Source organism: Osmerus mordax, chromosome 16 (assembly GCF_038355195.1).
Source record: "Osmerus mordax isolate fOsmMor3 chromosome 16, fOsmMor3.pri, whole genome shotgun sequence".
NCBI lineage: Eukaryota > Metazoa > Chordata > Actinopteri > Osmeriformes > Osmeridae > Osmerus > Osmerus mordax.
In genome coordinates this window covers 2644761-2666917 of record NC_090065.1, presented here as the reverse complement: position 1 = coordinate 2666917, position 22157 = coordinate 2644761, and the positions used below count along the sequence as shown (strand labels likewise).

General features: G+C 50.0%; 1 protein-coding gene across 1 annotated transcript in view; it reads right to left on the bottom strand.

Moving 5' to 3' along the window:
- The window catches only part of pard3ab (par-3 family cell polarity regulator alpha, b), a 127918-nt gene that overhangs the window by 41868 nt on the left and 63893 nt on the right, over positions 1 to 22157 (bottom strand). The window contains 10 exon segments of the mRNA XM_067252895.1: positions 199 to 385; positions 4760 to 4910; positions 7109 to 7279; positions 7625 to 7813; positions 13370 to 13405; positions 15515 to 15643; positions 15981 to 16120; positions 17407 to 17789; positions 20018 to 20109; positions 20111 to 20144. Of these exon segments, the coding sequence (XP_067108996.1) occupies positions 199 to 385; positions 4760 to 4910; positions 7109 to 7279; positions 7625 to 7813; positions 13370 to 13405; positions 15515 to 15643; positions 15981 to 16120; positions 17407 to 17789; positions 20018 to 20109; positions 20111 to 20144 (1512 nt within the window).

The following is a 22157-nucleotide window of genomic DNA, read 5'->3' as shown; positions in this document are numbered from 1 at the left end:
AACTGACAGATGGAAAGTGGTTGAGAGAAAACAGGGGAACACGATCCACAAAACATCGGGCTCACTTGTTTCGCAAATCATGGTAGCCCCGATATGCACAATTTCCTCTGCCGGGGCAATCAAGATGTTCATTACATTTCAATAAACAAGCACACGCCCGAAAGTATATATGCGCCATTGGCTGTCTGTTCACCTCACCTCTCATTCTGATTGGGTGTCTCTTTAGCCCAGGGCGGAGTCACATCTGCAGCAAAGCCCATGTCGTCATGGGAACTCGTCGACGATTGGTCAGAGAGGTGGACAGGAAGTAGGGGTGGCCTATCGTCCTCGATGATGACCGTGTCGTCCTGGGGCATGTTGACGGTCGGGGAGAGCTGGTAGTTTCCTGTGGGAGGTCACATGACAGACAAGTATGAGTAGGTCACATGACAGAAGTATGAGTAAGTCACATAACAGAAGTATGAGTAAGGCTGGCGAGTTTCGGTTCGCGGCGCACATTCTACGCTTCCGTTAAAGCGCGGCGTCAAACCGATGAATAGTGTCTGATTACGGCTCTGTAATGATAAAGGAAGGCCTATCTCGGTGTGTTCCCTGCTACTCAGCTGAAGCACAGAACAACAGGTTGAGGCTGAGGTTAGGTGTGTTACTCATGCGACTGGCTGAATATCTAATCCACAGAGGGTTATTTTCAACACCCCAATCTGTATCGAAAGACTTTTCAAAGACAAAAAAAAAGTGTTTTTAAAACGCACACAGCGCAGGCTTTCACCATGAGACGACACTCTGCGTTAATATTTAAAAACAGTAAATTCCCTAATCAGCTTAAAGTTAAACCACACAGTGTTTGGCCATCATTAAAGCATGATTAATTCAAGCTGCTATGTTGTGGAAAAGATAAAACTATTGCCTTTGGCGAACTCACAGCCAGGCACCGAAAAAGCAAAAACAACAGTCCCTGTTTTCTCCACATCCAAAAGGAGGGATTTAAAAAAGCACATTGAGATGCAACGCTTGGCTCTAACGTCGCCTGGCTTCGCTCGTTCTTACGCAGAAACCGGGAGTCAGAAGAGGGCAGCTTCAATACCTGATTATAACCACATACAATACCACAGGGAGACGTTTGTTTGGATTCGGAAATCTGTCAGGGTTTGGTGTCAGGGGAACTGGAGGTTAGCTCCAGGGAGCGGCTGTCTTGTGCCAGCTCTGGTGTTTGTCTCATATTCTCTCACACTGAGAGGGAATGTCCCAGCACAGGCCTCCACAGTGGGCCTGGTCAGCCAGGGAGAATGGAGGCGCTGACCGATCTGAGCTTAGCTGAATGAGGGCAGCTTGTGTGTGTGTGTGTGTTAGAGGGTTGAATGTGTGTTGGTGTGTATGTGTAGTGTGTGTTTATGGGTTGAATGTGTGTTGGTGTGTATGAAGTGTGTGTATATGTAGTATGTGTGTGTGTATGTGTGTGTGTGAGTGTGTGTGCGTGATGTTATTGCTGATCCTGTGTTCTTTTCTCATCCACCCTGCTGTGTGTTTGTTACTTTACTAAAGGTTTTTTTTAGGGGCAAGTCCTCCAGATCAGCATAGGAGCTCTCTCTTTCAGGCCACCCACCCACCCACCCACCCACCCACCAGGCCACCCACCCACCCACCAGGCCACCCACCCACCCACCCACCAGGCCACCCACCCACCCACCCACCCACCCACCCACCCACCCACCCACACACACACACACACACACACACACACACACACACACACACACACACACACACACACACACACACACACACACACACACACACACACACACACACACACACACACACACACACACACACACACTCTTAATCCCATTTCCCTTAGCAGTCCAAAGCACAACACTGAGAATCACATCAATGTCACAGTGTGAATCACTGCGATACAATCAACTGCAAGCATTGGGTAGCAGGCCAATGAACCTGTCAACACACTGGCTTAGCCCCCGGCCATTCAATAAAACCCTATTGGTTTCCCTTGGCTCGAGCCAAGCACAATCCACAACAACAGCAGACAGGTGAGACACATCCAGACCCTGTCTGGTTGAATTCTCATCTTTTTAATATTCCCTAAAAATGGCTGCCAAATGCCACAACAAGCCCAGGTCCTCTGACAATGGAACAAAAGCCCTGGTCTTTTGAAGAGAAGCCTAGACTTTAGCAGAAAACCAATTTTCGGAGACTTTTATTCCGGGAGAGCACTGGCGAATGCTCAGGAGGAGGAAGGAGGAGTTAATGGCTGAGAGGTTAGGGAGACAGGCGGCTGAGAAGAAATAAAAGGTAAGAATAATTGGGTGAGATATTCCATTTCTTCTCTTTCTTATCGCAGCCCATCTATTTGCATAATTAGCATAAAAGAGAAGAAGTCAATTACATTCTGTCCACTCCTGTGTGAGAAGGAGTGCGGATAAAAAAGAAAAAATCAAGGAACCATCAAGCCGATTCTCTCATGGTCGCTGTGGCAACGGGGTGCCCCAAACACTGGAGGGATCGATCTGGGGAAAGTTTTGATGCCACAAAGAGCTGATATCACCTGAGCTGGTGTGTGTGTGTCTGTGTGTGAGTGTGTGTGTGTATGTGTGAGAGTGTGTGTGTGTGTCAGTGTGTGTGCGTATGTGTGAGAGTGTGTGTGTGCGTGTCAGTGTGTGTGAGTGTGTGTGTGTATGTGTGTGTCAGTGTGTGAGTGAGTGTGTGTGACTGAGTGTGTGTGTGAGTGTGTGTGAGTGTGTGTGTCAGTGTGTGTGTAAGTGTGAGAGTGTGCGTGTGTGTGTGAGAGTGGGAATATCATCTGAGCAGGTACGGGAGCTTCAGCCTTGTAGCCTGCACTGGTAAATCTGACAGTTGTAAGAACATGTCTACGTTTTCATGACACCCGAGATTGAGCAACAAGGACGGTGGCTTTCAGGTGTGTTTGTCCACCGACACAAGGACCCACCTGAGCCGTCTGCACGCCTGCCCGCTCCAAACCCATCACACAGCCAGCTTCTGCACAGGAACGCCGAGCACAGAAGAAGAAACAAGGCCGTTTCTACGGCGACAAAACAAGGCTTCCGTCTTCCGTCAGCGAGGGGCTGACCCTAATCCATAAATACTGAACACGTGAACATGACCGAGGAGTCGGGAGAAGTTTGCACTACAGTTTCATTTGTTTTGATCACGTCATCCGCCACCCGGCCTCTTCTCTGTATCTCTGTACAGAAACGGACACAAGTTCTGCCAAAATCCTACCTATAAACTGTCCAACTTTCACATCGCTTTTTGAAGAGGAGGAATATTTTCACAGATTGTTTGGCAGACAAGGACAACACAGACTGATGGAACCTAGACTCATGAACACCCACACAACTGTGTCAGTTCAGAGCACACACACACACACAACTGTGTCACACACACACAACTGTGTCAGTTCAGCGCACACACACACTTTCCGACTGAGTGAACAGAGTAGGTTACAGCCAGTTTACACCTGACTGAAGCCAGGCTGTGACCGAGGAGGAAGTTCAGTTAGACGGTATGCCAACTGCTTCCACACGGAGACGGTAGCTAACGAGTACAAAACTCACTGAGGAAAAACACATTTTAGATCCCAACCCCCGGTCAAACTGAAGGTCATCACGTCAGCGTGTGGGTACAGGTCATGGAATCACTTAAAGTCAAATAAATATTCTCCAGCAGTTTCTGCGTGCCGTGTGGAAGATGAAGCGTGCTTGAAGAGGAGGGGGTGCGACACCCTAAGAAGGAACAGCTGGAGGAAGGTGATTGGTGGTTGGTGCTTAAGGCTGTTGACTGACTGAGCGTGTTGGTTTGGTTGTGGCTGGGCTGTCAGAGTCTCCCACCTACGTCTCTACTGTCTGTCAGTCAGTGGCCACACGTTCTGCCTCACACACACACTCCTACAGACATGTGCAAATACCAGCACACCCGCACACACACACACACACTCGCACGCACACACACACACTCCTACACATGTGTAAACACCAGCCCACACACACATCCACACTTGCATGCACACACACTTTCACTAAACCTCACTTCACTAAACCTCACAGGGTTGGCCTGAGGCACTGAAAGACGAGACAGAATCAAAGTAGAGAGCTGAGGGACTCGCTCTCCCTGTCTCTCTCTCTCTCACTCACACACACACACACACACACACACACACACATCAATCACTAGAAAGGGGCCCCAGCTCCTTACTGTAAGTCAGATTCCCACAGCTCCTCTTAGAGACATTAGTACTTAAACTACACACACATGCACACACACACACACACAAACACACACAGACAGACACACACCAGTGAAGTTTAAGTGAAAGTCAGAGCGCTGGTGTGCAGTCACTCTACATCCTGTGTTGACAAACCTGAACGTCTCACATCATATAATCCATTGGAACAACACAACGGGAAACCCATTGGGAGATTGTGTTTGGGTGTGTGTGTGAAAGTATGCATGTCTGATAGTATGTGTGTGAGAAAGTATGTGTGTGTGTGAAAGTATGTGTGTATTGTTCTTCTTCCAGTGCTCTTAGTGTTGTTACAGACACCAGGTAAGGTAAAAACAGTTGGTCGGCTGTACAGTATATCCTGTAGTGTTTGATGTACAGTACGATGTTGATGTATTGTCGTCTAGGATTTAATGTACAGTACGATATTGATGTATTGAAGTCTATTGTTTGATGTACAGTACAGTACAGTATATATGGGTGTGGCCTGTGCAGTCTCACCCATCATGCGGCCCACCAGGCCCTGCCTGGGCATCAGGTTGTCGTCCAAGCCCTCAATCCCCCCGTACAGGGAGTGGGAGATGCGCCGCTCGTGGTCGTCCAGGGACGTGTTCAGGGTCTGCTGGGGCCCCAGAGGACCGCCCAGGGAGTCCTGCCAAATGCACCCAGGAAGAGGAGGGACGGGGGAAGGGAGAAGGAAGGAACAGAGTGACACTCGTTAAGCACGCTGATGATAACGTCCCTGGTTAAGTCACTACCATCATGCTACCTGCTAACGGTAGCCATCATGCTAACAGTAGCCTTCATGCTAACGGTAGCCAGCGAGGCTAACATCCCTGACCACAGAAACCAGCATGAATGAGACAGGCATGAGACCAGCATCATGCTAACGATACTGCCAGCGCTAAAGGACAGATAAATGAGCATAGATTTCCAATAGCAGTTAGCGGTCCCCGCGGCTAGCTTCCCCTCTTGAGGCGAGTTGCTGACATTTCCCTCTGGGCCCTGTGTGACATTCACTTGTTTACTGGACAAATAGGCCATTCGCTGGCCCTGTCACCTTTAAACACACACACCCCTGTGATGGCAGGGAGGTGGGGGTGCAGGAGTGTGTGTGTGTGCATGTGCATTTCCATGTTTGTTATTAAAGGCTCCTTTTGGCATTGATTAAAACTATTGATTTTCAATAGTTCCTGCATTCCTCGGTTTAAGATGATGACCAGGGTTGACACGTAGATTACCGTCTTCAACAACAGTGGATGGTGAGAGATAACCCACCCCACACATCTACACACCGGAATCAATAACAAGTGCAATCAACAAACCGTCCCTTAATTCACCTAACGCGAAACATAACCAACCAGAAACACGGTTCAAGATACCTGCAACCAAATATGAAATAATCACAAACCAGCTCGTCTCACTGAGGGAAGCACCAGCTGAGGTTTGGACGCCATATTTTGTGCGTGTGCCTGCCTGTCATCCTAAACCTTTACCTCTCTCCCTCTCTCCATCATCCAAACAAGTCCAAAAAAAAATATAGTAATAAAAAACATAATTTAAATCCTCGTCCCAACCCTGGGAGAAGTCTGAGTCTAGCATGCACACCACCAGCTGAGGAAGCCCTCCAGTCCCTCTCAGCTGAGACAGATATCTGAGCACCTCCCTGGCCCCCTCACAGCCTCCTCTAGCAGGGCTGTCTGGCCCACCCCTGCCCCCCTCACAGCCTCCTCTAGCAGGGCTGTCTGGCCCACCCCTGCCCCCCTCACAGCCTCCTCTCGCAGGGCTGTCTGGCCCACTCTCACAGCAGTCTCACTCCGCCAAGCCCTCCTCTGCTCCCGCATTCAATTACCCTGCTGCACCATGGGAAATCAGCGGGTTGACAAGCAGGGCAGAGGGAGTGGGGGGGCGGGTGGGCGGCGGCGGGAGGTACCGGAGGCGTACACGGCTGCCAACCTGACTCGCCGTATGTTTACCCCGCTAGACTGCTCAGAGAGTACGCCGTCACGACACTCACTTCTCTGTCCTCTTGAGGAACCGGAGGTCTGGAGTGTGTGGCGTTGAAAGGTGTGTGTGCTGTCTGATAGTGGGGGAAATCCCAGAAGCCCGACAGACCACTGGTTGTTTCATCACATCCTCAACTGGATATCGCTCGGGATATCGCTCGGGATATCGCTCGGGATATCGCTCGGGATATCGCTCGGGATATCGCTCGGGATATCGCTCGGGATATCGCTCGGGATATCGCTCGGGATATCGCTCGGGATATCGCTCGGGATATCGCTCGGGATATCGCTCGGGATATCGCTCGGGATATCACTGGATATCACTCTGGATATCACTCTGGATATCACTCTGGATATCACTCTGGATGATATCCTGGACAAGTGATTCTGATCACTTCAAAAAAAGTCACATGAATGTTTTTCACGTTGTAAACTGACATGAGAGAGAAGAGAATGTGATATGTGACCACTGTTAGGCATTACTGCCAAAATCAAATAACATGCAGAAAACCGAGTAAGATTATTACAAAAGCTTTAATCTTTAATTTGGTTTATTGAAAAAAAGCACACGCAAAATATGAACAGTTAGTAAATGGGGTGTCTTGGCAGTAAAGGATAAGTGAGAGGATGAAGATGAGTGAGAGGATGAGTGAATGTAATGATGAGTCTCCCCCAATGCAGGCTTCCCAACCTTCACACATAGACGCCCTGAGGGTGAGAGACAGGTTTTAACAGACAGACACACACACACACAGGCGTTAGTCCAATCATCTCATCCCACTTTCACACAGACACAACCCTCGTCCAATCGTCATCCCCGTTGTTTTGGTGGAGTCATGGTTACCTCGTGGCGTTTCGTGACCCTCCTGGCGATGATCAGCTGGATCATGCCCCGCTTGTTGCCCTCCGTCGACATGGACTTGCGTAGCGTCTCCATGGCGTCCTGGTTGGTCTTCCCTAGCAACGACTCACCGTTGATGGCGATGAGCTGGTCGTTAACCCTAAGCCTGCCATCCTGAAATTGCATAAAAAATACTTATTTGTCATCCTTATTCCCACAGGCTTGGTTGTGACACATTCATCCAATGCGACATACAAACAATCTGTGTACTGAGTGCAGAACGGGATGCACCAGGAACAGTAAGTGCACCAGGACAGGAAGTCCAAACAGAACAGGAAGTGCACCAGGACAGGAAGTCCAAACAGAACAGGGAGTGCACCAGGACAGGAAGTCCAAACAGAACAGGGAGTGCACCAGGACAGGAAGTCCAAACAGAACAGGAAGTGCACCAGGACAGGAAGTGCTACCAGAACAGGAAGTGCACCAGGACAGGAAGTGCTACCAGAACAGGAAGCTCACCTTGCAGGCAGCGCCTCCGTTGATGATGGACTTGACGAAGATGCCCAGGTCGGCGTGGTTCTCCTTGGAGCGGTTGCCCTTGACGCTGACCCCCAGGCCCGCGGAGCCCGAGTCACTCAGGGGGATCTCGAAGGTCAGGAACTCCCTGGTCCCGTCTGGGGTCAGGACCAGCTCGTCCTCCTCCACCTGCTGGAGACACACCTGCAGCTGTTACCTCACAACTGTTACCTCACAGCTGTTACCTCACAGCTGTTACCTCACAGCTGTTACCTCACAGCTGTTACCTCACAGCTGTTACCTCACAGCTGTTACCTCACAGCTGTTACCTCACAGCTGTTACCTCACAGCTGTTACCTCACAGCTGTTACCTCACAACTCTTACCTCACAACTGTTACCTCACAGCTGTTACCTCACAGCTGTTACCTCACAGCTGTTACCTCACAGCTGTTACCTCAGCCTCTTACTGTCTGTTGTTACTGGGATGGAGAGAGAAGGGGGGGGTTCGAACCTGGGACCTATTGTTCTCCAGTCAAATGCTATCTTTGGTGTTGTAGACTTTGTCCCTATAGTAAGCGTTGTAGCAGTAAAGTGAGGGATTGAAGTCAGCACAGCCGCTGTTAATGGTTTCAGTGTTAAGCAAAGCCAGCCACATGCTGTTCTAGTTCCATTGAAATAGCTCTTTAAAAAAGTGACATTGTTAAAACACGCGCAGCTGACTCAACGCGGGTCCAGCTTCAGCTGCCAAGACGTAGAACCGACTGGAGACACGAACAAGGAACCTACAGAGCGTGGATCCAGTCTATCAAACCTCTTTTCTACTCGCCCTGTCAATCACTGGCCCCTACACACATACACACGCTACTGTCTAATCCACAAGCTCGTAGTTCAACAGTCTAAAACCTCTTATTTTATCAGTATTTGAATTACACTCTACTTCTACCTGGGTGAAGTGACACATCTACAGTCCTTCACCCTGTACCACAGGTGTCTGTGAAACTGCAGCACAATAAAACCCATTCTCTCGTTTCCTTGTTCCAGGACAGCTGTCCCTTGTAAGTAGCGATGCGCTTGCTGCCAATTATGAGCATGCCTAATGAATTCAATCATAATCAGGCTCTGTGTCACACAGTCATTAGCTTTCATTGTTTACTGAGAGCGATTGAATTACTGTGCGCCAAAAAAGGAAGGGGGGGAGGAATGTAGGGTTTTGACAAAGAGGGGTGGAGGGGTTGAGTGTGTGAAAGAGAGGAGAGTGGAAAGTGGGAGAAAATGAAAGGGAGAAAGAGGAGAGAAGGGGGAGAAGGGGGGGAAGGTTACAGTCAAAAAGAAAAGTGGAGACATGCAGGAAATAGGAGAGGAATAAATTCACGCGAAGCCAAATAATAGCAGTGAAACAGTAGCTGCCATTGCAGCACTCACAAATCCCTTCATCCAGAGAGCTTGGTATTCAAAGCCAGTCAGCCAACCTTTAGGAATCTATAGGGCACCTTTCTCACTCCTCAATCTCGACCCCTCCACCTCTCTCCACCCCCTCTCTCCATGCCCCCTTCACCTCCCCCCACCTCCACACCATCCCGTTGAATAGCATAGCACCTGAAGCGATTAGCTCCAGCTAGCCTACCCCCCCGCACCAACCTGTCAATTTGATGCCATCTGAGGGAGGAAAAAAAAAGTCACTTGCCTGGAATTAAAAGCGTGGAGAGGGAAGGAGGGAGGGACGGGGGAGGTAAAGGAGGAGAGGCAGTGAAGGATGTAATTGCCGGAGGGAGCCCATGCGTGGAGAGCATTGTTGGCTGCCTGGTGAGCCCCCCTTCTTTCTCTTTCTCCTTTTCTCTCTCTCCTTTTCTTTCCCTTTCTCCCTTTCTCACTCTGCCTCTCTCTTTCCCTTTCTCCCTTTCCCTCTATCCCTCGCCTTCCCTTTCTCTCACTCACTCACTCTCCCTCCCTTTCTCTCCCCCTTTCCCTTTCTCACCCTACCTCATTCTATTCCTCCATCTCTCTCGTTACTTCTCTCCCCTCCTCTCTCTCTCACCTCCTTTTGGAGGCCGCATGCCGATAGACCATGAATATCAAACACCTGTGGGATTGACAGAACTCTGGACAAAAACAGAGAGAGAAAGAGGGTACAGAATGAAGCACACACACCTGCATAGCCTCACACACACAGCCTCACACACACACCTGCACAGCCTCACACGCACACACGCACAGCCTCACACGCAGTGTGAAGTCAGTCATGCCCTATTGTACTCTCAGGCAATGACTGAAGGGAAGGGTGTGTGACCGGCGGCAACAGTAACTCATAGCAACTCAGTGATTAAGCCTCATAGGTTTGCATGGCAGCAACCACAGTTTAGTGATGTGGATACTGCAAGCAATGTTATCTCAGCGGTTAAGAACATCTGTTCTGAATATTAAACCACTTTTAATGCACCAACTGTGTACAGTACGCAGTGCACCTTTCAGATTTACAGACACGCCACAGAAACACATACTTTGCCTGCTACCTCCTACCCCCCTCACACTGCTTCCCCTCACAAAACACATTCTGGTACCTTCCACCCCTTGACCACATTCACTCTCCTTCCCCTCAAAACACATGGTACCTTCCATCACACAAACACACACTCTCCTTTCCCTCACAAAAACACATACCTCTACCCAACTAACACTCCACCTGCCACTGCATCCCTCCCTCTCCTTCTCCGTACATCCCCATCCATCCCTCCCTTTCTCCCTCTATCCCCATCCATCCCTCCCTCTCTCCCCTACATCCCCATCCATCCCTCCCTCTCTCCCCTACATCCCCATCCATCCCTCCCTCTCTCCCCTTCTCCCTACATCCCCATCCATCCCTCCCTCTCTCCCTCCCACCCTACATCCATCCATCCCTCCAGTGTTTACAGTCCATGTTCAGCCATCCCCAGCATCTGCTCCCAGGCTCTGTGCTAGCATGGGGAACAGGTGGCAGCTTGAAACATGGCTTTAATTAAACCAGAAGAGCTTGTTCTGGGCAGGAGAATAGCCCCCCTGATTGACTCATACATGGCTGTGTTCAGAGACATGAATGCTGCCTCGCAGCTGCGTAGGGACCCAGGAATAGCACTGCGCGCGTAGCATGGCCGCCACAATTACTCATTGTACTGAAGTTAGCTTAGCGCGGTCGCTACGCAATCCGTTCGTGTGGCGGAGTGGACTGTGTGCGTGGGTGGGTGGAGGGATCAATGGGGTTTGGCAAGGTGTTACTGCTGTAACTAGTGCTGCTGATGGCTTTTCAGTTTTAACTGGCGTGAAGGTGCCAGTCTCAGTGAGGCTGATGGACTGAAAAGAGAAACAGGAAGTTCATGCGTCTCAAACTGGACCAATCCAGCCGGGGCTTCAACGACTGGCACAGCCTGTGGAGCTCTGCTCTGCAGGGGCTACAAAAGGGAGCGAAAACGAAAGTGTGTGTATGTGTGTGTTAAACCTAAGTGACACATGTATTGCAGTGTATTCCACTTATTAAGTGCCACAAAACTAGCCCTAACCCCAGGCCCAATCCTTACCCCTACCTCAAATGGTCACAGCCCTAACACCAGGCCTAACCCTAAACCAGCTTTCATATTTTTCCATGGACAGGCCTGACAAGCGTCACAGCTGTGCTTGATCTTGATTGGTTGCAGCCCAGTGATGTCATGCCGCAAGTGTCCCTTCTCGGGAGGGGTTACCTCAGACAGCCAGGGGGCGCTCCTCGTCGACCTCGCCCTCCTCAGACGTGCACGCTGAAGAGGAACAGTCAGACCACCGGTTAAACCCCCTGTAGAGACGCCCTCCATCCAAGTAGACCTCCTAATGCTGTAATAGCATCTATACCCCAGCCTGTATATAGCATCTATACCCCAGCCTGTATATAGCATCTATACCCCAGCCTGTATATAGCATCTATACCCCAGCCTGTATATAGCATCTATACCCCAGCCTGTATATAGCATCTATACCCCAGCCTGTATATAGCATCTATACCCCAGCCTGTATATAGCATCTATACCCCAGCCTGTATATAGCATCTATACCCCAGCCTGTATATAGCATCTATACCCCAGCCTGTATATAGCATCTATACCCCAGCCTGTGCTCCAGCTTCACAGCCTCAGAGATGCCTGGCAACCCCCCTGCCAACGAGAGAAGTGCACTTGTGTTGAGGAGTTGTTTGGAACAAGGCTCCTAACAAGAGGGAACATCTGTTGGCTAATTGAGCCAATTATGGGATAGAGGGAGAATATGCCGGGAAAAATAATGATTTACTGGAATTGATTTACTGGGAGAGAAAAAGAAAAGAGGGGAGAAAAGAAAACGAGAGAGAAAAAAGGAAAAACAGAGGAGGAGATTGCGTAATATCCAAGGTGCATTCTTTGGATTCCGTTTCTCGTCGAAGCATCTCAATCAATTTCAGTAAACGTTTGGAAAAAAAAGCCTAAAATAAAAGGGGAAAAGACAGGAGAAGGTGGGGGGGGGGGGGGGGGGGGGCGAGAATGCAAATCTTCTCAGATGGACGAGATTCTACCAACAACAGTTAGGAAACTGTAGTGATGGATATTTTCCTGGAGAACAGGACCACCCTGAAGCACCCCTCATCCTTCTATATTTAGCTGCTGGAAGCATTCAGAGTGGACATGCCAGCTGGGATCATTATAACAAACTCCATTACCCAGAATGCACCACGGCCTCCCCTGTAGGGAAGCATGCATGCAGCCGGCAAATATCCACCCGGGATGAAATTAACCGGCCAATTAAGCATCGCGATGGTTGACGGGCATGAATGGAGTCTAATGGGTGTAATTCATGCTGCTGTACAAGGAGCCACAGTTCTTCCCACAAACACAGATATAGGGGGTCACTCCTCATTGGTCAGTTAATGTAAGTAAATGAACTTTGTGATGTTTTGAATAGAGACAAATGGACATTTAAACTGCCTTCTGTTCAAGAGACATTGAAGAGTCTGGCTAAGGTTCCCCATGTTACTGAAACCCTGCCAGAATAACCGCGTTACCTCAGTCAGGGAAGGCCTTTCAAAGCCCTGGCAGCCAACCCACTACCTTATGGCACATTAAAGCTAATGACATTGACTTGCAATCAGTGCACACATGGACCTCAGTGTTTACACACGCTAGACGAATAGCTAAGGGTTTCGCAATACGGCTACACCCATATATACCCACTGGTAACCACAGCCCGATCAGCAGGGAGAGATGCACTTTGGCTCCCAGCATGCATCAGGAGCCAGGATGTTAGATGAAAGCGGGGGTGGTGGTGGTGGTAGGGTAGGCGTGTGGTGAGGGGGGGTGAGGTGGGTATGGGCCCAGTGTTGGCGGGGGTGGGGGCGGAGCACAGGTAACAGGTGTTCAGTTCAGTGGGCGGAGCACAGGTAACAGGTGTTCAGTGGGCGGAGCACAGGTAACAGGTGTTCAGTGGGCGGAGCACAGGTAACAGGTGTTCAGTTCAGTGGGCGGAGCACAGGTAACAGGTGTTCAGTGGGCGGAGCACAGGTAACAGGTGTTCAGTGGGCGGAGCATAGGTAACAGGTGTTCAGTTCAGTGGGCGGAGCACAGGTAACAGGTGTTCAGTGGGCGGAGCATAGGTAACAGGTGTTCAGTTCAGTGGGCGGAGCACAGGTAACAGCTGTTCAGTGGGCGGAGCACAGGTAACATGTGTTCAGTGGGTGGAGCACAGGTAACAGGTGTTCAGTGCAGTGGGCGGAGTCTTACCGAATCTCCCGGGCTTTGCATCACAGGCTCTGTGTTCTGGAGGAGAAGGGATCGAAGAACGGAAAATTAGTAAACAGAAGAAAACAGTTACATGTGATACTTTCAGCAGGGCACATGAGTGTTGGCTGGAGCTCAGGACTCTCTCTAGTGTGAGAGAGCAGGAGGGTCTACGGCCCTGCTGGTCAGGACTCTCTCTAGTGTGAGAGAGCAGGAGGGTCTACGGCCCTGCTGGTCAGGACTCTCTCTAGTGTGAGAGAGCAGGAGGGTCTACGGCCCTGCTGGTCAGGACTCTGTAGTGTGAGAGAGCAGGAGGGTCTACGGCCCTGCTGGTCAGGACTCTCTCTAGTGTGAGAGAGCAGGAGGGTCTACGGCCCTGCTGGTCAGGACTCTCTCTAGTGTGAGAGAGCAGGAGGGTCTACGGCCCTGCTGGTCAGGATGAGCAGGGAATGCAGCAGAGGGGTTCGAACCTACAAACGCACGGCGCACAGCTCAAAACAACGCGGAAACTTCCAGAACGGAACGCTGGAGCGTGTACGTATTACGGCAACACAAACGGAGCATCTCCCGAGAGCCAAGAACATGCTAAGAAAATGGTACCTCTAACCGCAAACCACCCACTTCTAATTAGCTTACATCCACAGTCAATATCCACCTTAAAGCCTGGGATCCCATGACAGTTCCTTCGCTAGATCACTGCTCGGCCGATAGCGCCGTTAAGCTGTCTCCTGGCGTTTGTTACAGCTAGAGGGGAATAAATCCTAACTTGGAACTGAATGACAGTTCATTAAAAAACACCAAACCAAACCATCCCAGACCCGTCACTAATCTGGACCAAAGTCTCTACTTTAATCTAAAGATGCGTTATCGATCAGGAAGCGTATCGTAAACACCTACCACATCTAACTGGGCCCCTGAGTGTCAGCCCAACCAATCACACGTCAGCTTCCTCCCCGTAGCAATGCCTCTCACCAATCAGATGAGCCGGTTTGATTAAGATCGGTCGATGGTAGCGGGGCTGGGACGTACTAATGGTTCAGCTTCTTTTGGGGGGTGTGGGGCGGTCTATTTTTATGACAACCGGGGGGAGATTTAAGTGCAGCCTGTCACTATTACTCAGCAAAACGTTCGATAGCAGGGGTGTTTAAACGCTGTGGCTGACTGTCTTGAGATGCTGGAGTCCCTGCTGTATGTGTGTGTGTGTGTGTGTGTGTGTGTAGCGTGTGCGTGTGCGTGTGTGTGTGTGTGATTTAGAGGTCACTAACAGCATCAGTCGTTTACTCCACTTTCATAAACACCTTCAGGCCTGTCATACATTCTGCCTTGTCAGGCATCATATGCTGGTGAAACACCGTGATATTACTCAACCACATTATAACTGTCAATTAGCCAGCAAGTTAGTTTCTCCCAGATGTTCATTAAAGTAATGCAAAATGTAAAACAAAATGTAAGCAGAGACTGAATTAAAAAATGCTCATCGAGCCTAATGAAACCTGAGCTTAGCGACGGAGAAGGAATCCTCTACCAGACATCTTCCACAGAAACATCTGGATAGGAGATAAACACATGATAGATGGACGTCTACATTCTGAGTGCTGTTCTAACGGCGTCTCTAACAACACACACACACACACACCAGCGCAGGACTGCGGACTGTGTGGGAGGTGATTGATATTCTACAGGAGTGTGGTTTTCATTTTGGTCCTACCTGCCCAGCACATGCTCATTCTGCCATACATCAATCTAGCCAATCAAGAGAGGAGAAGGAGAGAGAGAGGAACAGAGAGGGAGGGAGTGAAGAGGGGAGATAGACAGAGTTAGAGCAAGAGAGAAAAACAGCAAGAAAGAGTGTGGGAAAGGAGAGAGAGAAAGAAATAAAGGAGAGAAAGAAAGGAGAGAAAGAAAATGTGTGAGACAGACAAAGGCAGAAAGAAAACAAGGAAAGAAAAATAATTTCCAGAGAGGAATCTTGAAGCAGGATCATAAAGAGGAACTCAGAGCTGGAGGCCAAATCAATCTGCTGCATCGCTGCTCTGTTAGAGGGAGAACACAGGAACCCACCATGGAGACACACACACAGCCCTGCGTGTTAGAGGGAGAACACAGGAACCCACACAAACGCACACACACGCACGCACACACACGCACCACTTCACGAGGTATGAAGGCCTCCTCCTGGCGCAGGATGACCAGTCCCACGGCCCCTCCCATGGGCGTGGCCCGGAGCTGAGCCACCGCCTCTTCCTGCGTCCTCCCAGTCAGGTCCACCCCGTTCACCTGGAGACAGGGTTAGAGTCAGACAGGTTAGAGTCAGACAGGGTTAGAGTCAGACAGGGTTAGAGTCAGACAGGGTTAGAGTCAGACAGGATAGAGTCAGACAGGATAGAGTCAGACAGGTTAGAGTCAGACAGGTTAGAGTCAGATAGGTTAGAGTCAGACAGGTTAGAGTCAGACAGGTTAGAGTCAGACAGGTTAGAGTCAGGGTTAGAGTCAGACAGGTGAGACAGGGTTAGAGTCAGACAGGTTAGAGTCAGACAGGGTTACAGTCAGACAGGTGAGACAGGGTTCGAGGCAGACAGGTGAGACAGGGTTAGGTGGGGGTCGGTGTGCTTGCCTCTAGCAGACGGTCTCCAGCCTTGAGGCGGCCATCTTGGATGGCTGCCCCACGGGGCAGGATGTTCTTCACGTAGATGGGGGCGGAGCCTCCGATGGGCACGTCACGAGACGTGATGCTGAACCCCAGACCCTCAGGACCTGGGGGAGGAGGGGGGAGGGAGGGGAAGAGGGAGGGAGGGAGGGGAGGAGGAGAGGATGAAAGGCAAAAGAGAAGGGGTGAAAGGAGGGGAGGGACACAGTCAGATCAAGAAGCAGAACATCCAGGGTATCTAATCCCCTGGCAGTCTGGCAGTGAGAACAGAACAGTGGACTGAAACCCCAGAAGGACACTAAACCCCTCCCATTCAGGTCCCTCCAAATCCTTCCTCAGCCAATCAGCCGGCCTCCCAGAGAGAGGTGTGCGTTACACTTCCTGGTCGGCTGAGTGTTCCAGAGTTTCAAATGGAGTCAGAGATCGTTAGGACTTCCATTAGCTTGATTGATACATACCTGTCTGCTCTGCTCTAATGAGGACTTAGATTACTAACAGATTGGGTTTAATCCCCTGGGGATTATATCCCGGTCATGCAGGATTTAGACTACGAGCGTTTCAAGGGATGATCCTTTACTGAAGTTAGATAATTGACTTGTCTCAGGCAATCTCTTTTCTTTCTTTTTTACATTTTCGTTCATTTCTTTTTTTTCTTTCATTTCTCCTTCAGTTAGTCCTCACACGGACAGAAACACTTCCAAAAGAAGACTTTATTAGCGATAAAAAAATAAAATAATGAAATTCACAAAAAAAAACAGCCCCACCAACCGTCTACAGGTTAATCCCTTCGGGGTTACCGTGGAGATTTAACGTCTGTGTCGAGACCTAAACGAGCCCCGTGTTGATCTCTCCCTGAAGCGAGGTCCATTAAGGCTTGTTCACACAAACGACGATGACGAGAACTCTAACTCTCACACACACCAGAACCCTGGTTTCCAGACCAACATCACACCTCACACACACCAGAACCCTGGTCTCCAGACCAACATCACACCTCACACAGCTGCTGCTTAGCAACAAGACCTCTGGTCCCTGTGGAGATGGGCTGGCACACACACACACCTGGTGTGGGGTTGGTACGGAGCCTATGGCAACCATCTCTACCGCTGTCAGTCACAGAAGCACTCCTGAGACCTGCCTCACTCTGTGTGTGTGTGTGTCTGTCTGTCTGTGGGGGGTGTATATGCTTGTGTGCATGTGTGTGTTGGGTATATGTGTTTATTGGTGTGTGTTATAAACATACACAAGCCCTCCTCTCAGCATGTCTACATAAGCACCCCTGGCGTTACAATAACACTTTGAAAATGTATTTGCAGAATCCAGATGAACCCAAGGACAGCAGAGTCAAATCAAGCCCCCCCCCTCCCCCCCAGGTAGGAACCAAACCACCAACCTTTCTTCAGCTGAATGATCAGCCTCCGCCCAACCTTCTTCGCGTACCCTCCCGTGGGGGTGGAGCTTAGGATTTTCTGCTGCGAGGGGGCGTGGCCTGTGGGTGGCTTGCCCATGGAGGGCGGCGGGGGGGAGTGGGCGTTGGGAGTCAGGGGGGGCCCGTGGCGGGACATCCTTTGGGGGGTGTGGTCCAGGCTGGAGGTGGGGGTGCCCCCGGCCCGCTCGCTGGCCAGGGACTCGGGGCTGAAGTGTCCCGAGGAGGAGGGGGTGTGTGGGGGGGGCTCTGTCTGGGACAGCTGCTCGTAGTGGTTCTTCATGGGGGAGGGGACTACGTGGAACATGATGACGGGGGAACGCATCGCCTGGCGGAACATGTTCTGGGCTCTGGGGGGGGGGGGGGGAAGGGGGAGAGGGGAGAGGGAGGAGTAGAGGCGTGAGAACAGGCTCAGTGAACACCACAAACACACACACACACACACACTAACACACAGACAAGTACTGTAGGCGCACAAAGACACAGACAAAAACACCCGCTGACACATGTACACGCCAAAAATACACACAAGTATTGATGAGAACATACACACACACACACAGTCGCCCACCTACGCTTTACAACAATAATGGACTCTTAGAGTAACAATGGCCCAGCTTTAGAGCAGGCTTGACAATTTAAACACATCATCCTTCAAATGGCTACAGAAGCCTTCTCTACACTATAGGATGATTGGAGAAAATCCTTTTAAAACCCCTTAAATATATGAGGTACAGTACGGTATGTAGAATGTGGAATGTAAATCTCTACTTGTTGTCAACTGGCTGGAGCATGAGTCTTGTTAGCAACACCTGTTACAATAAAGTTGACTTGGTCGTTCGAATACGTCCAATCCTCCTCAACAGCTGAAGAGACAACGCCGAATTCCGGAACTCTCCCTCTCTCCCCGTCTCTCTCTCTCCCCGTCTCCCTCTCTCCCCGTCTCCCTCTCTCCCTGTCTCCCTCTTTCCCTGTCTCCCTCTCTCCCTGTCTCCCTCTCTCCCTGTCTCCCTCGCTCTCTCTCTCCCTCGCTCTCTGTCTCCCTCTCTCTCCGTCTCCCTCTCTCTCTCTGTCTCCCTCGCTCTCTCTCTCCCTCGCTCTCTCTCTCCCTCGCTCTCTCTCCCTCGCTCTCTCTCTCCCTCGCTCTCTCTCTCCCTCGCTCTCTCTCCCTCGCTCTCTCTCTCCCTCGCTCTCTGTCTCCCTCTGTTCCTCTCTCTGTCTCTCTCCCTCTCTTCCTCGCTCTCGCTATTCCCTGACGTTCCCAGCCAAAGATAACATTCCCCTGAAGGTTAGATTCAGTTCTCCGCCCGGCTACTTTACAGTTCCAGGCGAGATGGAGAGACAGGCGAGGTGTAATCTATCCCCAGTTCCAGGCGACGGGTAAATATAAATATACTGCAGATAGGTTCGCACACAGGAGACGCAGGAACGCCCGCCCGTGTCCCCATCACTTGCTGAATAAATCGAAGGCTTCTTTGACGATATGGCCTACTTCTAGATTTTCCTGTCTGAATCGAGGGGAACGCTGTATAGAGTAACCGGGGCTGAGATTAAATCACAGAACTGGAACGATACTTGACATTCCAGACATCCAGATAGTGTACATTGTACATGAGATGCATGCTGATAATATTTCGTTCCATATGTATGTTGTACATGTACCTCTGTGTGTGTGTGTGTGTGTGTGTGTGTGTGTGTGTGTGTGTGTGTGTGTGTGCATGTACAAGGAACAGCACCTCTTCATCTGAATATTGCATGAGCCCCAGCACAGGAGTGTTTGTGCTGACATGCAGCATGTAGGTGCAGCAGCTTCATCAGACGCTCCAGCGGGTTCTGCAGACTGGGAACCTGCTGAGGTGAAACTGCTGCACCTACATGCCTGCAAGATGACATGCACCCTGCCTACAGCTCCTACAGAGAGGAGGAGGAGGAGGAGGTAGACTGCATGCTGCCTACAGCTCCTACAGAGAAGAGGAGGGGAGGTAGGGGAGCAGAAAGCTGTTAGGGTTCTGGTTGAAGGGACTGGAGAGAGAGAGGGAGGGGAAGAGGAGGATGAGAGACAGCAAGTAAGAGAAGGAGAGCTGAAAAGCAGAAGCTATGAATGTTAAGCAGAGTCCAAGCAATGGAGTATTTTAGGACACAATAAGTATGTGTTTATCTGGAAGAGAGAGGGAGGGGGGGTGAGTGGACGTCTCTGGTCATAGAGAGGAGAGAAGCAGGGTTAGAGTTGCGTCACGCCAGAGAGCTAAGATAAGAAAGAAGAAGCAGCCAAGAGTCTAACAGGCAAACACAAATACATGAGGAGGGTTAGCATGGCGGCTATTCGCAGCATACCTACAATACATGGGAAGGGTTAGCATGTCGGCTAACAGCAGCAGAGCATCATGCGTTAGATGCAGACGGCTGAGGTATGCCAGGGCATGTAGAGGAGACGAGGAGGCAAGGGAAGGCCAAGGCAGAGAGACTAGCCTAAAGAGGAGAGGAAGAGAGAGGGGGCGGAGGTCGGGGGCGGGGAGGGGAAGTCAGGCGGCGGAGGTGAGGGGGCGGAGCATGGTGCCCCTCCAGTAAGACGGCTTACTGTTCGAAGCGGATGTTGCGCAGGTCTCCGTTGTTGATGCGGACGATGCAGTCGTTCTCGTGGAACAGGCCCAGCTGCTCAGCCTTGCCCCCCCCGCTCTAGGCGCTTGACCAGCAGCCCCAGAGTCCTGGAACAACCACAACACCATTGGGGAGAGGGAGGGGAGGAGGAAGGGTTATAACGTTTTTGGTAATTGACTGTATTTCCTGTCGCAGATTTTGCAATCTGCCTACTGTGCCTCATGTTCAGCTCCTAGATTTTGGATTATTGTTGTATACATACGTTTTATCAATTATTATTCTTGTATGAGTTTGAGTGTGTGTCGGCGGGGAGGGGGGTACCATTTATAAATCATGGTAAAACCAGAGTAAAAGCGTAGGCAGGCTAACAGCAACATTAGCAGAAGTTACATGAGCGACGCTAAAGACGCCAACAAACACGAGACGTAGATCATTCTCCATCCACCCCTCGACCGCTCCGATGAAAACGACAGCTAGACCGCACGCCAGCCTGCGTGTTCGTCAGGAAACATCACAGCCAGAAAGGTTTCCCCTCCTACTGGGAGATGTGAAAGGTGCTAACGTCTGCCAGACTATTACACTCCTCGTCCCACGCGCTCGTACGAGGAAGTGGGAGATGTTATTGTTCTTCCTTCTTCTTCTGCAGGTGTTCTACCGTTTCCATCCCCCTCACTGCCTACTCCGCCCCCTCCAGGTCACCTCCTTGTGCATGCAAACACACACACAAACACCCAGACACACAGTCACAGAGTGGGAGGATTTGGGAAAAGTGCTGCTCTGTCACATTCAGGGCCTGCAGACTTGTCAACTGTGACTGGTGCTGGAAGTAATCTCCATGGTAAACCTGCTTAGGCCTTCCACACCGAGGCCCCTCATCCACACACACACACACACACACACACACACACACACACACATACCATCTGACTGCTGACTCCACCTGAACATCCAGATTAGACCAGAAAGGCCTACCATACTGATGTACCATCTAGTATGCTGCTGCACCAACATGCTACTCTACATCTAGCACAGGTAGGGAGAGGGGTCAAAACTCTTAGTAACTCAGTCTCAGATTTCTCCTCCAAGTTACTTTTATGATGGGAAACTATTTTGCTTTTGTTTTACTATTTGAACCTACATATTGCATATTTTAGGTTCACATACTATAGGAAAAAACCCAAATGCCATGGACTAATGTGCTAAAGAAAGAAAAAACTAAAGCGTAAGAGCCATGACAGCATTCAATCGTTGCACTAGCTCACAAGACACTCATGACGGGGAATATCCTTTCTGAAACCCCACATCAAATATATATCATATTGATTGCTGATACCGTACAGCCATTTACACAATGGCCACAGCTTAAAGTCTTAAAGTGTCAGACGTAGGGAGATGTGCTGCATGCAGATTATAACCCTCCCTGCGGCTTCCTCCACGAGACCCCAGCTGAACTCCAGGGCTTACAGCTCACATGAATGCAGAGACGCAAAAGTTTGAGACCACAGCGAAAGTTCACCGACAATCTCCTTGATTGCTTCCGATGAGATGTAACACAATGCAATCCTGTATGAGAGCTTTTCCCAATGATGAATAATTTCTGCATTTTAATCTTGCGATAACATTTGCCTATGACATTTCCTCAATAAAAGAAAAGGGCTTTATGAATGTGCTTTTACTTTGATTAAGTTGGCAGGCGGAAAACAGTGATAAGATTTGGTTTTTTCGACTCACAACGTCTGCCAGACAAAATGACGTTTGTTTCACAATACGATGAAAAACAGCAATTCTCATACGTGCCCTAGTGTCATGAGAAAGAAGATGTGTTTTAAGAGATACACCAACAAGAGAAATTTGTGATTCAAGCAGTGTCGGATCGGGGTTTTTGCCATGTCGACAACTGGAACAGACTTATCCAACCCATACAACCACACATTTTGAAGTATACAAAAATCTCAAAACAGGCCACATTTTTGAGCAGGTTATCCCTTTAACGCGACCTGTGTAAACAGTCTGTAAAGCCTGATTCTGGATAAGTCTGAAACGACCTTCCTCCCACCTCCTCACACTGGGAGAATGTGGTACAACTGTTCAGTAGAAGGTCTTCATCATATAAACCACTT